General features: G+C 34.7%; 5 protein-coding genes across 6 annotated transcripts in view; 3 read left to right on the top strand and 2 right to left on the bottom strand.

The window, feature by feature from the left end:
• Nucleotides 1-8055, top strand: part of LOC103314906 (uncharacterized protein) — a 47924-nt gene extending 39869 nt beyond the window's left edge. The window contains exons 3-4 of the mRNA XM_015984509.2: nt 1748-1835; nt 7693-8055. Coding sequence (XP_015839995.1) covers nt 1748-1835; nt 7693-7846 — 242 coding nt within the window. The 3' untranslated portion in view covers nt 7847-8055. The remainder of the gene's footprint in view (nt 1-1747; nt 1836-7692) is intronic.
• EloA (Elongin A) overlaps nt 1-11560 on the bottom strand; it is a 64358-nt gene extending 52798 nt beyond the window's left edge. Inside the window, exon 1 of the mRNA XM_064357990.1 lies at nt 11542-11560. The gene's annotated coding sequence lies outside the window, so the exon portion shown is untranslated. The remainder of the gene's footprint in view (nt 1-11541) is intronic.
• On the top strand, nt 10227-11091 carry LOC657457 (uncharacterized). The gene is made up of 3 exons (XM_963917.5): nt 10227-10421; nt 10462-10641; nt 10749-11091. The coding sequence occupies exons 1-3, from the start codon at nt 10269-10271 to the stop codon at nt 11085-11087; spliced, it is 672 nt and encodes a 223-aa protein (XP_969010.1). The 5' UTR covers nt 10227-10268; the 3' UTR covers nt 11088-11091.
• Nucleotides 11561-11769: 209 nt separating the features above from the next.
• AIMP1 (aaRS-interacting multifunctional protein 1) lies at nt 11770-13005 on the top strand. Of its 2 annotated transcripts, XM_008202183.3 has the most exons (4): nt 11770-11916; nt 11977-12073; nt 12120-12605; nt 12654-13005. In XM_008202183.3, exons 2-4 carry the CDS (start codon nt 12002-12004, stop codon nt 12939-12941), a joined length of 846 nt encoding a protein of 281 aa, XP_008200405.1. In that variant the 5' UTR covers nt 11770-11916; nt 11977-12001; the 3' UTR covers nt 12942-13005. The 2 variants fall into 2 exon arrangements, with proteins under 2 accessions (XP_008200405.1, XP_969087.2); XM_963994.2 differs by lacking the exon at nt 11770-11916 and having other exon boundaries at nt 11923-12073.
• Nucleotides 12951-15812, bottom strand: LOC657615 (uncharacterized protein). Its single transcript, XM_964066.4, has 4 exons — nt 15674-15812; nt 14803-15629; nt 14144-14446; nt 12951-14086 (listed from the first exon to the last, which is right to left on the bottom strand). The coding sequence occupies exons 1-4, from the start codon at nt 15810-15812 to the stop codon at nt 12986-12988; spliced, it is 2370 nt and encodes a 789-aa protein (XP_969159.1). The 3' UTR covers nt 12951-12985.
• Between the last annotated feature and the right edge of the window lie 16 nt (nt 15813-15828).

Below are 15828 nucleotides of genomic sequence, written 5' to 3'. Positions count from 1 at the left end.
TAATGATTTTTAAATAAACGTCTTGTATATTTTTTTACGTTTTTCACGTAGTTGTACAATTCGCAAATGACAAAAACTTAAATAAAAGTAAAATTTTGTTTGTTTATACTGTCTTTACTTTTTTTTATTATTTTCTTTGCTTCTTATTTTTATTGTCATTGCTTTTGTGTTACTGGTTTATTCCCTTTAAATTTTATATAAAATAATGTTTTTGTTTTAGATTTTTATCGTTTGTTTTTTCGTCTTTACTTCATACTTTTTACAATCTTTGTTTTCTTATATCTTTAATGTTTATTTTTTTACTTATATTTTTAACATTTTTTCCGCTTTTCGTCCTTCAATTCAAACTTAATGATTTTTAAATAAACGTCTTGTATATTTTTTTACGTTTTTCACGTAGTTGTACAATTCGCAAATGACAAAAACTTAAATAAAAGTAAAATTTTGTTTGTTTATACTGTCTTTACTTTTTTTTTTATTATTTTCTTTGCTTCTTATTTTTATTGTCATTGCTTTTGTGTTACTGGTTTATTCCTTTTAAATTTTATATAAAATAATGTTTTTGTTTTAAATTTTTATCGATTTTACTTCATACTTTTTACAATCTTTGTTTTCTTATATCTACAATGTTCTTTTTTTTTACTTATATTGTTAATATAAGACTTAATGATTTTTAAATAAACGTCTTCTATATTTTTTTATGTTTTCCAAGTAGTTGTGCATTCGCAATTGATAGAAACTTGAATAAAAGTAAAATTTTGTCATGTCTCACATTTGTTCATTTCTCAGCCGTCACATCTTGTACTTTAATCTCCTGCCAGCAGATGCACCCTTCAAACAATTTTCCTTTTTGCCTTTTGAAACTACAACACTTTGAAAGTTTGCCAAGTGAATTGTGTTCTTTTATCTGTAAAGAAAATATTTCCTACTTGTTGAAAGGCAAAGCGTACAAGATCCGTGATAATTGCCATAAGTCGGTATTTTTCTTTAGAGAAGTAAACGATTGTAAATATTTGTTTGGTGTTCTATTAGAATTGATCGCACGCAATCGATATTTAATTTGGATTTCCCGGCTTAAAAGCAATATCTTGGCGATAATCCGATGATATCGAAGATGCTACGCTTGATTAGGTTTAGGGAATTTACCGGCGGCAGCACAGCGATTTAATTACGACACTTGGAAGAAGGTATCTGATGAGATCCGACTTTTCTTCGAGACAAACTTGAAATGTTCGAGATGTAATAGTGGGATAATGAAGGGGATTCTGAGGCGGATTTTCCGCTTATTAGGTGATTTGACTTGTTAGAGCAAATCCGTGTAGAAGGAAAATGTTTTGTTTGGCTCGTTCTGGCTTTATGGCTTTATTATTTTTATTTTGTTGTGGCTATTTTTTGCATTTCGTTCGCTATCGACCCAAAAGGACTTAATCAAAGTTACAACCAGACTGCGTTTCATTTCGGTTTGCAAACGAAACGGAAATTGCATATTCTGTCGCAAGGTGACACAGTCGTATAATTCCAAGTTTCAAGCCAAATAATAACGAACAGAACTCCGTGATATAAATTTACTTGAATTCATTGTTAATTAAAAATGTTTTTTTTAAATTGATCTTCTGACAAAATAAGCTTCAAGGTCTCGATTAAAATTTTAAGGAAAGAAGTCGCGTAATTTGGGCTTTGAATAATGGTCGAAAGTTTGAAGCCGGTGTTAATTTGTTAAAGCTTGATGGATTGTTGCTTTTTGCAGATGAGGCTCTAACTTGCAACGTCTGCGACAGGACGTTCTCGTGCCCTAAGCAGTTGTCGTCACATAAACAGAAGAAGCGGCATTTTGGGTAAGTTGAAAAAAAAACGACAAGTTGAAATTTGAAATATCTCGAGGGATCGCTCGAATGAAATATGGAAATTGGAGAATCTTTGATACTTGCGGCGAGGTTTGAATTTTTTAAAGAATTTGAATATAAAATCACACGCTTTTGTATTCCCTTGCTTTATCGCTTGATAGAAGAGATTAATAATTATGAAAGCTAACAGTTTTTTTATTCACTTCGTTTTATTTTATATTATAAAATCACATCATTAATCGAGAACACAATTCAATTCTTTGATTCGAAATTTAATTAAAAATATTGGTGTTTGTTTGAGTATTTTTTATTTTAAGGGGATTTTAATCAACTAGTGTTATCAGTATTTTACAGAAACAACAATATAAAATTGTATTTTTACAATAATTACTGTTTGTTAACGTGATTTTTTATAAAACAATTATTCCATAATTTTCTGTCCCGGCGCATCCACCATTTTTAACTATTCATAATTTGGAGTAAATTGTGTTTTATTAAAATTTATCAAATTTGATCTTAAAATCAAATTGGTAACATTGCATACATAGAGAATAAACTCAAAAACTAAAAGTCCTAGAGCAAAAAAGTTTTTTTCCAACGAATAAAATTGAATTTTTTTTAATTTTTTTGTCTTATTAATTTCATGTGCTGCGTAAACTAAAACCACTCGTGCAATTTACAGTTACGAACTTGATAATAACATAATTTCATTAATCAAAAACTCAATACATACCATATTGTAATTTAAAATTCAATTATAAGTATCTGTGTTTGTTCAAGTATTTTTAACTTGACGTGGATTTTGAACTAGTGTAATGAGTACTAAACAAAAACTAAAATATAAAATAGCAATCTTACAACAACTGTGTTTTAATTTAATTTTTTAAACTTGAACTAATTTATATTTAAAAAAATATTTACTTGTTTTCTAACCCGGCGCATCCACCATTTTTAACTTGCCACAAATTTTGTCACGTAATTGTTCTAAATATTTTTAATAAAATTGCATTTGATCTTAAAATTAAGTTGCTAACAATGCATACATAAAGAATAAACTCAAAAACTACAAGTCCTAGAACAAAAAAGTTTTTTTCCAACAAATAAAATTGAATTTTTTGTTTTTTTTTTGTTTTATTAGTTTCATGTGCTGCGTAAACTAAAACCACTCGTGCAATTTACAGTTACAAACTTGATAATAACATAATTTCATTAATCAAAAACTCAATACATACCATAATGTAATTTAAAATTCAATTATAAGTACCTGTGTTTGTTCAAGTATTTTTAACTTGACGTGGATTTTGAACTAGTGTAATGAGTACTAAACAAAAACTGAAATATAAAATAGCAATCTTACAATAACTGTGTTTTAAATTATTTTTTAAACTTAAACTAATTTATATTTAAAAAAATATTTACTTGTTTTCTAACCCGGCGCATCCACCATTTTTAACATTGCACAAATTTTGTCACGTAATTGTTCTAAATATTTTTAATAAAATTGTATTTGATCTTAAAATTAAGTTGGTAACATTGCATACATAGAGAATAAACTCAAAAACTAAAAGTCCTAGAGCAAAAAAGTTTTTTTCCAACGAATAAAATTGAATTTTTTTAAATTTTTTTGTCTTATTAGTTTCATGTGCTGTGTAAACTAAAACCACTCGTGCAATTTACAGTTACGAACTAGATAATAACATAATTTCATTAATCAAAAACTCAATACATACCATATTGTAATTTAAAATTCAATTATAAGTATCTGTGTTTGTTCAAGTATTTTTAACTTGACGTGGATTTTGAACTAGTGTAATGAGTACTAAACAAAAACTACAATATAAAATAGCAATCTTACAATAACTGTGTTTTAATTTATTTTTTTAAACTTGAACTAATTTATATTTAAAAAAATATTTACTTGTTTTCTAACCCGGCGCATCCACCATTTTTAACTCGCCCCAAATTTTGTCACGTAATTGTTCTAAATATTTTTAATAAAATTGCATTTGATCTTAAAATTAAGTTGGTAACATTGCATACATAGAGAATAAACTCAAAACTAAAAGTCCTAGAGCAAAAAAGTTTTTTTCCAACGAATAAAATTGAAATTTTTTAAATTTTTTTGTCTTATTAATTTCATGTGCTGCGTAAACTAAAACCACTCGTGCAATTTACAGTTACGAACTAGATAATAACATAATTTCATTAATCAAAAACTCAATACATAACATATTGTAATTTAAAATTAAATTATAAGTGTCTGTGTTTGTTCAAGTATATTTAACTTGACGTGGATTTTGAACTAGTGTAATGAGTACTAAACAAAAACCAAAATATAAAATAGCAATCTTACAACAACTGTGTTTTAATTTAATTTTTTAAACTTGAACTAATTTATATTTAAAAAAATATTTACTTGTTTTTCTTACCCGGCGCATCCACCATTTTTAACTCGCCACAAATTTTGTCACGTAATTGTTCTAAATATTTTTAATAAAATTGCATTTGATCTTAAAATTAAGTTGCTAACAATGCATACATAAAGAATAAACTCAAAAACTAAAAGTCCTAGAGCAAAAAAGTTTTTTCCAACGAATAAAATTAATTTTTTTTTAATATTTTTGTCTTATTAATTTCATGTGCTGCGTAAACTAAAACCACTCGTGCAATTTACAGTTACGAACTAGATAATGACATAATTTCATTAATCAAAAACTCAATACATACCATAATGTAATTTAAAATTCAATTATAAGTATCTAACCCGGCGCATCCACCATTTTTAGATATAGAAATTTGAAATAAAATTCTTACCCATTTTCTACACTTATTTTCTAATGTAAAACACGTTAAAAAAATTAAAAGTACTTCGATTTCCAACAAATTAAATAATAATAATAGTACTAAAAAAAATAAAAATAAAACGTAAAATAGTTAAAATTTCCTTTTTCACTGTCGTGCAAAAATATTATCCCCAGTGTGCCTTAAAGCATTATCAAAGCCTGTAGCTTGTAATACATTGAACAGTGAACTTTTTTTGTTCCATTCACTGCCAACTTTGAATAACTCGAATTTTACGTCTTGCCTTCGACAATAGCAAACGTATTATCAATTTATTGGCGCAATTTCGCTACTGCCAAGCTGCCAGCCATTGTCACACACAATCGCCCCCGTTTGGGGCGATCTGTTTCATTAATCTCAACCCTCTTCATCCTCTCGAACGCGATACACTCTGCTGCTTGCGCATTATCCACTCAAAGGCTTCCATCATGCATTGTCTCCAACACTGTGTTATTGAAATTATCTACGATCGATCGATACAAGCAACCATTTAACTTCTTCGCCCCAGTCAAGGTAAATTTGCGCAAACAAAGAGTTTTGATTAAATAATTCCGCGAATTTATCGGTTTTGTTAAGCCTTAAGGCGGTTTAATTTTGAACAAGCCGGTTTTATCGACCGTGTGCCGGCTTGGGGCGGAAAAATTTCAGGAATTTTAAATAATCGCACGGTTAGATATGAAAACACAGTTGGAAAAAAACTATTACGGGTTATTTTCGGACCAAATATTCGGCAAGATCGATCAGTTTGAACTTTATGTATTTGTGTAAATGTGGCACAATAGACGATTTTAAGCTCAGTGCGACTTTATGTTTTTTTTTTGAAGTTGTAGAAAGCCACAACTTTATTCAAAGGAGCTTTTTGGAACTGCTTAAAGTTGGTAACTTTTGATAAAGTTACTTGCATTCTGTTTATTTCACTAGTAAAAATAATTCCAACGAAATGGCAATGTGATTGTAACTATACAAACAGTGTGGTCGCTGAGTTTGATTGGAAAGCCATATGAATGAGCTATTATTACGTACATATGAATGAAATGCGAGGGTTGAAACTGCTAACAGCACCAGTGGTTTGATCTGCTGCTATTATGCGATTTGCAACCTCAAACAACAAAATGTAATTAGCAACTGTGAATTGCACCAGTGGTTTTAGTTAACACCACGTAATATTAATCCAAGCCAGCAAACAACAAGAAGATTAAATAAAAACAATAAAAATAACGTACAAATAAAACGTCCCCGCCCTCGATAGTTCCGTTAATGTCGCTAGAGGCGCAGTTGTTCCATTACCGTCGTTTTCAGAGCAATAAATTTATAAAAATTGTTGTAATTAAATAACGGTTAGCACAAGGCGAATAAAAAAATACAGGCAGATAGAGCACCAAATTCTCAATAATCGGAGATAAAAATAGTGCAAACATTATATCTTGAACTATATTTAAAAAAATTTCAAAGTTTTACCAATTTGCACTCTGCTCCATATTTTTCAAAACGCTGCGAATACGGTTATAGATACAAGAAAAATGTTCAGAGAAAAGTTGTAGAGAATTAAATTTCCTTTAAAAAAGTCCGCGAGACCATATCTCTATCTTCAACCATTTAGGCCCCAAAGTCATTCAAAGACGCCCAAGCGATGGATTTCCTTCATTTTGCCGGTGGTCAAATATTGTAAATTAATTTATACATAAACCGTTGAAGATAGACATATCGTGTCGCGGACTTTTTTGTAGAAAATTTAATTCTCTACAACCTCGTCTCTTTCATTTTTTTGTATCTTCAACCGTATTCGCTGCGTTTGCAAATAAAACGCAATAATTCTAAGCGATAATTTTTGGGCACCGTCGCCTATTTATCAAAACGCTGCGAATACGGTTGAAGATATAAAAAAGTGAAAGGAACGACGTTGTAGAGAATTAAATTTGCTACAAAAAAGTCCGCGACACCATATTTCCATCTTCAACGGTTTGGGTATAAATTCACTTTCCAATACTTGACGACCGGCAAAATGACGCAAATCAGTCGCTTGAGCATTTTTGACCGTTTTTAGGGCCTAAACCATTGGAGATAAAAATATGGTCTCCCTGACTTTTTTAAAGGAAATTTAATTCTCTACAACTTTCTTCTGAACATTTTTCTTGTATCTTTAACCGTATTCGTAGCGTTTTGAAAAATACGGGTCAAAGCGCAAATTTTAAATCTTAAATAATTTTTTTCTTATGTTTCTCATGACAATTTTAGTCCTCAGTTTTTCTCAGTCTGTTGAGAATGCAAAGCTCAACATTTCTGCATTTTTTTCCAAGTAATTCGTGAACTGTTTGAATTTAAATTAATTTAAAACGATTTGACACCGAAACGGTATAACGCTCGAGGCGCCCTCATATTTACACTGCCGTACTAGATCTTTGGGTGCGATTTTGTATCTCGTTTCGTCTCCTAAGTTATAGTCCCCCGTATTTTTGACGAAACTTTGACTATTACCGTTTTTACCAGCAAGTGTTATTCTTACAATTTTTTCCTGTCCTGACTATCTTTCTATTAAGTTGAAGCTTTTAATTTGATTTTATTAGCCCTTAAAATTCCAATTTTTCATAAAATTTCAGCTGCTTCGAGTAATGAAACTTTTACAACAGTTTTGGAATAATTTATACCAAAATGTGGTCGAATGTGATCATTAATTTTAATTAGCTTTAGCTAATTAAAAATTCGGGTAACATGACTAACACTTTCCGCAAACTCGAGTTCGATCAAAATTAATTAGATATTTTGTAAGGCACATTTATGGCTTCGTATTCATAAATTCGCTTCTATTTGATCGCATTTCCATCCAACTTTTACAACCCTAACGTTCCGTAATCAAAAACACAAATTGGAGCCAGTATTGACTTTGTCCTTTCATGTTTATCAATACGATAGTCCGTATTTTTATCAATTTTAATCTCGTTTTTAATCCGCCAAATTGGAAACGTCACTCACATCTGAGAGCGATTTGTTACATGCATTTTTATTCCAGGTGCTCTGCTTGTGACAGTCTTTTTCCGTCACTGATGGCTTTGGAGCATCACAAGGAGGAGTTTGAGCACTGGTCAGGTGACGAAGATCTTTGTACAGATTCGGAGGATGATGATGAAACTGTTATCAGCGAGGAATGCGAACGACTACTTTAAAGCAAATCTACAACCAACCTTCCATTTCTAGGCGACCAAGTTACGTTTGATATTCTTTTGTAGGATTGATCCAATTGTAAATATTTATTTTTGCAAAGTTGTGACGACTGTAAGGTGATTGAACATATCCTTTGTAAGAGAGCGTTTGTAGAGATTTTGCCAATCAACCAAAAATTATTTTTAATTGAATAAAAATTGTAACTCCTGAACGCGCCCATTTATTTACTACATACCTTCCATTTCCTTTTTTCATTCAAAGTAATTTCTACTGATTCATTAAAGTCATTATTTTCCATACTTCTCGATTTTTTTTTCAAGTTTCTTTTTTTAACTTTATTTCAACTGAGTAAATGTTTGATTTAGTACCATATAATTACATTTTACTTTGAAGTAAAACATTGTTATTTAATGTTTTCGATGTTATAAGTTAGAAAAAGTTGCAAGACTCATTTTTCAGTACAAAAAAAAAGTTTTATATAATTATAAGACAAGATAATGTTGAAATAAACAAAAATAACACCACTTTGTATTCAAAACAAAAATTTTCCACCCAAGTTAGTATATTTTCAATTTTACTTTCAGCTTTTAATCTTTATATACAGAGTCGCTAAAAAGTATGGATACAGTTAAGTATTTTCACAACGGTTTAACAGAAAACCTTGAAATTTAGGGAACAGTTAAAAGTGTTTAAATTGTATCATCTGAGAGCATTTTCAAATTTTTATCGTCATTTATTTTGAAAATTCAAGGCTAACTTGTTTTTTTTTAATGGCACGAAGGGTCAAATTTTGTCATTTTTAAAAGAGCATTTTTTTCTGAATTCAATGATGTAACATGATACCCACCTTTACTTTTATTAAAATGTAAAAAAATAAAAATTAAAAAATTTTCTGGGATAGTAAAACTAAGTTAGCTTTGAAAATACTGTTATTAGCGATATCCGTCACTTGTATATTAGCCAAAAATTAAACTTTGGTGCAATAATTAGTTTAATTATAGTACATTTAAGTAAAACTGAGCGAAAAAAATTCTCATGTTGGTTTATCATGGAGACAGAAAGCCAAGAAGTTAGTGGAAATCAGTTTGAACATCGTTTGTAGCACAAAAATCAAGTATTCCGTGTTTAAAATTTCTTAATTAAAACGTTAAAAGTGTTATTTTAACAATTATTTTTAACTTTTATTTATTTTCCGGTTAATGAGCTAACAATAGATAAAGACAACATTTCCAAGGCTAATACTATTTTACATTTTTCAAAATTTTCGATTTTTTTTAAGTTTCGATTAAATTAAGGTATGCTTGTGTTATACCATAGAACTCAGAAAAAATGCTCTTCTCAAAAATATTAAATTTAACCCTTGTTGCTATTTAAAAAAATCAAGTTAGCCTTGTATCCGAAGAACAAATGGAGATAGAAATTTAATAAACATCTGAAACGATACAATTTATAATAAGTTTTGATGAATAGTTTTTATAATATTTAACTGTATCCATACTTTTTAGCGACCCTGTATATCATTAAAACTAAAAATAAAATAAATATAAAAGTGTGTTAAAAATAATCTAAAAAACAATTTTTTGCAAAATAAACTGCCAACAATGTCAAAAAAATCAAAATAACTTAAAAACTATTAAACGAAGATTTCAAAAATGTTGATATTAATAACACCTAGCTGATTTATAAAAACTTATATATCAAGATTTAATCGCGAGAAGTAGAAAACTTTTTGATCCTTGAAAAACTCAATGAAGCACTTGAGGTACAAACGTTTATCTGGAAATTTCTGATAAAATATACGACAGATATTATCGATAATAATGATTTGTTGATATGAAGCAGTTATTATTTACTAATAAATATATATAAATAAAAAACGGAAAAAGAATTACTAAAAATGTTATACAGAATGTTAGAGAATGACTTAGCAATATATAAAATTAAAAATAAAATATAATAATATTTTTCCAAAAAATGTGTACTTTCTTCAGAAATTTTTATTAACCCACCTGTTGAGAGTATTTTGAGAAGTTTTCAAAATTATGGCTAACATGTTCATTAGTGTGGGAGGTTTAAATCTAGTTCAGCGGATCTCAAAATTTGGGACTTTTTAGAACGATTTTTTAGAAAAACTGCATTTTTTATTTACATAAGTTTTAAAATAAAGTACTTATTCTAGATTTTCCAAAGAAAATCATGCTTCCGTGTGCTGATTGGCAACAACCACTTAAAAAAATCACAGTCCACTTAAAAAACCCAACCAACTTGTTGCCACTTGCCACTGTGTCTATTTATAGTATTGATTATGTTGAGCATCATTGTTATCATCTTCCCAATTTATCAGCAATAATCATCGCACTTCAAATGTTTGTATAAAACCACTGCAAGTTTTAATCCCTGGCAGTAGTGAATCAATCGTTCGCAATGTTCCGAAAACTTTTAACAGTTCTAGCTTTGGTCTCAACAGTGTATTCGGTTGAGTTCCAGATCAAGAACAATTCTCCCGACACTCCAGTCTTTGTCCAACTCCTTGGTACGGAATATCCTGATCCTTTCACTCTCCAAGCAAACGAAGAAGTGAGTAGATTTTGATCAAATTCTTAATTTAAAAATTTAGAAAACTGTAATTTTAAATGAACCCTGGAGTGGACGAATTTGGGGCCGTGTTGATTGCTACAGTGTGGAGGAGTGTGGGGCTGCTGGCCCCATTCCAGCCTCCCTTGCAGAAATAACAGTGGGCGATGGGAATGCGTTCTACGACTTGTCTTTGGTTGATGGATTCAATATTAATCTATCGGTGAGCACGATATTTTTTTGCTTTTTTTAAAGTTTTTATTTTTATTTATTTATGTTGTTTTAGTTTATTTCTAAATAAAGTTTTATTTCTTAATCATTTTTGATTAGATAGAGCCGGTTGGGGGCCATGGCAACGGGGGCGAGTACAGTTGCAAAAAATCGGAGTGTTCCTATCCGATTTTGAACGACTGTCCTGATGAGTTGAAATTGTTTAACAAAGACGGTGTTTTGGTCAGTTGCCAAGCCGCCTGTAATGTCTTTAATGACGATTTGTATTGTTGTCGAGGCGAACATTCGACTCCTGACACTTGCAAATCGTCTGATTGGCCAGTCGATTACGCAGGATTTTTCAAAGATAGGTGTCCAGATGCCTACTGTTACGCCTACGACGACCAGCAAAGTACTTATACTTGCGACACAAACAAATTTATTGTTACGTTTTTGTAAAATGTTTTCAAAAATAAAGATTTTTGAAATTACCAAAGTGTTTGAAAATTTCAAATTTTGGGATTTTGACCTTTGCCAATGTGATATAAACATGAATTATTTTTGAAATTAATTTTTTTGAATTAATTAATGCCGGAAGAACCAAGGTCGATGACCTCTGGGAATCCCCCAGTGTTAAGTTAAACGAATAAAAATAAATATGGTACAATTAACGTTTTTAAGTCTTGTATTATTCAGAGAAGTTATGAGAACCTATTTAAATCGTAGGTAATTAATAATTATACCCTCTCCAGTCAATACTTAAGTGAAAAACCAGTTACTAACACTCCGCGATTAAAGTAGTACCGGACCAAATTTTAGTTTTTCTTTTAGGATGTTTAATTTTTCGTTTTGATGAGTCACAATGTTTGGGTTTAAGCCGTTTTTAATAATCTGTAGGAATATTTGCACTTACCAGAGGAAAATTCTTGGAAAAGCTCGTCTTGTGAATGTCTTCAACTAACCAAAAACAAGTCCACCACCAACAATAAATATTATTAGAACACAAACTAAAAACGATTGTTAACACTTCACAAACGTCGGTAAAGCCAAATAATCCCAAAATCTTTAGCACAACACATTTTGAAATCGAATTAATGAGACAACAAAACATGACAGTAAAAACGGCGGAGGATTATAAGCGCGGGAAAACTACCAACCTAACACCACGTACTAGACACTCCGGTCGTACGTAAATCTTAGTGATTTTAGTGTTGCCGGGTTGTTTAAACAAGTCCATCTTTTCCCAAATTTCGCTCTGTCGCGAATTCGCACTCACACTTTATTTTAGGTTAGTAACCCCCAAGTGAAAAATACCGTAATTCCCCTAAATGTTGTTAAATATTTTTAGAATAAACGTGCGAAACGTGCTTAAAATGTCGTCAATCGAACGCATTAAACAAAACGCAGACCTGGCAAAGCAAACAATCCAGGAACTTAAAAATGAGGTTAGGTCTACCTTTCCAAAATTCCCTTCTAGAAACCTGCTTCCAGTTAAATTTTCTCAACAAGGAATACAACAATATTCTGGCCCGCGAACTGCGTGAGGAAAACGCACGTCTGCTTGCCGCAGTGGAGGAGGCAAAAGCACACCTCGTGAAACTAGAAGTGAAAAATGGGATTCCCCAAATCCCGGTCCCTAACCAAACCTCACGTCCTGTCACCACCACTGCGGTGGGATCGTCAGAGCCCCCCAAGGAGGAGCCTCCAAAGGCGCAAAAAGAGCCCAAACCCAAGAAAGACAAGAAGCCGAAGGAGGCCTCCCTTGAGCCCCCAGTGGACATCGGGCGCCTCGACCTCCGCATTGCGAAAGTCGAGGACGTGCAAAAGCACCCCGATGCCGACTCTCTCTACGTTTTGAAAATCAACTGTGGGGAAGACAAGCCAAGGACCGTGTGCTCCGGTTTGGTCAAACACGTCCCCATTGAGGAGCTACGTGATCGTACTGTGATGCTTTTGTGTAATCTCAAACCGGTTAAAGTAATTTGTTGTTTTTCCGCCGATTTTTTTCCAAAATTTGGTTTCTAGATGCGGGGAATCACCTCCGAGGCCATGGTCATGTGCGCTAGCAGTGACCAAGGGGTCGAAGTCCTAACCCCGCCGTCTGGGTGCACCCCCGGCGAGCCCGTCCATTGTGAGGGCTACACCCGACAACCCGACCCGGTCATGAACCCCAAAAAGAAAATTTTCGAAACGGTGGCCCCCGACTTACTCACGGACGCCACCTTGCGGGCGTGCTACAAGGGGGTGCCGCTCACGGTGCCCCACAAGGGGGCCATCGTGGCCAAAAGCCTCGCTAATGTTCCAGTGAAATAAAACAACAAATGACACCTATATGTTTATTTATGATTAGGAATAAATTAACTCAACAAATCCATTATTTCGTCCTTTGATAGTGTGTTGTTATTGGGGCTGGGGGCCCCCATGGTCGGAATCAGCGGCTGTCGCGCCCCCATTTGATTCATTGGTATTTTATTGGGGGTGTTGCCACTTGGGCCAGTCGGGAGTAGGTTATCCAGAACGCCCCAATTTGGCTGACTGGCTCTAGCCACGCCCCACGAACTCGTCGGCGAATTGAAATTAAGTTGTGGTTGCGGAGCCGCCCATTTATTTCCCCCTCCACTCGTCGCATTGGCATTGGACCAATCGGCGAACAGCGACGAGGTCAGGTCCTTAGGGGGCGTGGTCACCCGTTTGACGGGTTCCAAAGCCGCCTGGTTTTGGAACGGTTTGAAATTTTCCGGTGGTGGCGTAACATTTGGTTTCTCAGGCACGGAAACAAAAGAATCCAAGCCTAGACCAGAGAATGCTTGATCTAGCTCGGGCGGTTTTGTGGTTGGTTGGAATGTGGGCATTGTGGCTGTTAAAACTTTTTGCTCGTCTTTGACTGTGTTCAACTGTTCGAGTTTTGACCGATGTTCGGTTTCCACCAATTGGAACATTTCTTTGACAAGGGTCACCAGGGCGTTAAATTGGGTTAGAGTGAGTCCATTTTCGATGCATAAGGGCATGAGGAAGGGGAGAATTCGAGTCGCCATCACTTCTTTACTTATCCCTAATTTTTTATGGTTCATTGCCAGTTTGTAAATCCCTAAAATCCCCATCAAAACTGCCGGTTCCCGTGACGGGATTTGGGGGAGAAACGGGAGGATTTCGTCAAGAACCAGCCACTTGTCCAGGTGTTCCAAAAGTCGCCCCACACACAACAAACAATTGACTCGCACCGAAAGACTCGAAGTGGACAAACAAAGGCGTTTAATCCTCGGCAAAAGACTATTTTTCACACTGGAGTGGTCCAAAAGGTTGGCAAACGTGGGGAGAATCGAGAGACAAAGTTCGTGGACTTGGGGTATATCCGAGTCAAGGCCACGATACAACATTGGAAGGACATGTTGTTGTACATCTTCCGGTGGTGTTAATTTAAGCAACAACTCCATACGTTGTAACATTATTAGCAAAATCTGGGGAGGGGGAAACATTACTTACCTCCCCTCCAGCGGCCATTACGCTAAACTCACCTGGATTGGTTCCATCAGTTTCATGACCGGTTTGAGGTGGGGGAGGACGTACAAACAATACTCCTCCTTAGTACAGTCCTGGGCTATGTCCAAAATACTGGGCAAGATAAATGGGACCATAGCTGGCTGTGCCAAGTCACGTGACAAACAGGTTAAAACTCGTTGGACTTTGACTCTTTGAGGCAACTTCGGGAGCGCCTCAGGCAGCCCTTTGTAAAACTGCGATTTTTGCAAATTGTCCCATTGGAGGAGCGAGTCCAAGTAGGTCAGGGTTTTGATGCCAACGTCGTCAAAATAAGGTATCTAAAAATGTAATGGTCAAGGCCATCTAAAGATGCCATCGTGGTACATTCTCATTGGTCATACGTGGTCACGTGGCCAGTTATACCGCATTCCCATTGGTCACTTGATAAAACACATAAAATTTGATTTTTCATTATTAGTAATTTTAATACTAATTTTAATTTGTGGCAATGGAAATCATTAACAGAATACACTTAATAAATAAATAAATACTGTATAGGCAATCATTATTTTCACGAGTACCACACTTTTTCCATCAATCAAAGTGGCCTATGCGTGAACACTGCCAACTTGATTCCAAAATCACGGCCGCTTTGATTATTAAATGGGGATCACGGAATTAAAAATATATTTACTTTAATGAACTGATGCGCATCGGGCCTAGCCTCCGGTGCCACACTTAGTAACAACTTGACGTAGTCTCGTATCGCCTCTGGAATGCACTGCAACTTCCCTGCATTTAAATTCTTCAATTGTTGCGCCCTTGCCCTAAACTGCTGCAAGTCCCTAACGGGGGCCAGCGCCTGATTCCCGGTCGAATTCAAAACATAGGCCAAAACACCGACTGAAAACATGTCACTAGCGGGCGAATTCGTCTGATTTAGGACACACTCGGGGGCCAAATACTCGAGATTGCTCCGACAAATGTCGGGCAAAGTCGGCCCGAACCCCTCACAGGGGTACACCGGTGGCAGATTCGCCGGATTCGTGTTATGCACACAAAAATCAAACCCGAAAATTTTCCAAACCCCTTGATTGTTAATAATAATGCTCTCCGGGGCGATATTTCGGTGCAACAACTTGACATCGTTGTGCAAAAACGCCAGCCCTTCGCTGACTTGCAACAACCCGTACTTGATCTCAATGTCGTACAATTTGTAGTCGGACATGTTCGCCGGTTGTGGCATGTTTGTGGTTTTCCCCAAAACATTGGCCAGACTTGCGAAAACCGGCTCGGTCGCAAACGCCAAACTCTCGCGGCTCTCCTCCAACGGGTGTTGCACAGTCAGCACCTGCGGGTGCCTGATTTTGGTGAGCTGGCTGACGCCCCGTTTGAGACTCTCGAGAATCATCTCCCGGTCTGCTTTGCCCCATTTCTCCAATTGGCGCTTCTCAAAAACGAAAATTGAGGCCTCCTGCTTGGTGCTACGCTTGCACCCCTTGTAGATTTTCCACACCAGGCCTGCAATTCATTATCAGGGGGCGAAACTCAGACTGGGGGGGTACCTGGCCCTGCGGACGCAATGTGGGTGGAGGCGTCAAATTCACGCGTGACGGGGTTCCCCGGCAGCACCCCCGAGAGCTGGGACACCGTACTACTCACAGAACTACTCACTTGCGAGTATAATTTATTAAAAACTTCCATTTTTACACAAATAAAC

This window comes from Tribolium castaneum, chromosome 7 (assembly GCF_031307605.1).
Source record: "Tribolium castaneum strain GA2 chromosome 7, icTriCast1.1, whole genome shotgun sequence".
Taxonomy (NCBI): Eukaryota; Metazoa; Arthropoda; class Insecta; order Coleoptera; family Tenebrionidae; genus Tribolium; species Tribolium castaneum.
Note: the sequence above shows the minus strand (reverse complement) of the source record. Positions and strands in the feature narration are given on the sequence as shown.

Bases quoted from the DNA above. Each gene is read 5' to 3' on its own strand.
- LOC657615 (XM_964066.4), bottom strand. From the start codon at position 15,812: ATGGAAGTTTTTAATAAATTATACTCGCAAGTGAGTAGTTCTGTGAGT. The intron at 15,630-15,673 runs GTACCCCCCCAG...AATGAATTGCAG, and splicing joins CATTGCGTCCGCAGGGCCAG to GCCTGGTGTGGAAAATCTAC. The intron at 14,447-14,802 runs GTAAATATATTT...TTACATTTTTAG, and splicing joins ATGCGCATCAGTTCATTAAA to ATACCTTATTTTGACGACGT.
- LOC657457 (XM_963917.5), top strand. From the start codon at position 10,269: ATGTTCCGAAAACTTTTAACAGTTCTAGCTTTGGTCTCAACAGTGTAT. The intron at 10,422-10,461 runs GTGAGTAGATTT...TTAAAAATTTAG, and splicing joins CTCTCCAAGCAAACGAAGAA to AAAACTGTAATTTTAAATGA. The intron at 10,642-10,748 runs GTGAGCACGATA...ATTTTTGATTAG, and splicing joins GATTCAATATTAATCTATCG to ATAGAGCCGGTTGGGGGCCA.
- AIMP1 (XM_963994.2), top strand. From the start codon at position 11,957: ATGTTGTTAAATATTTTTAGAATAAACGTGCGAAACGTGCTTAAAATG. The intron at 12,074-12,119 runs GTTAGGTCTACC...ACCTGCTTCCAG, and splicing joins TCCAGGAACTTAAAAATGAG to TTAAATTTTCTCAACAAGGA. The intron at 12,606-12,653 runs GTAATTTGTTGT...TTTGGTTTCTAG, and splicing joins GTAATCTCAAACCGGTTAAA to ATGCGGGGAATCACCTCCGA.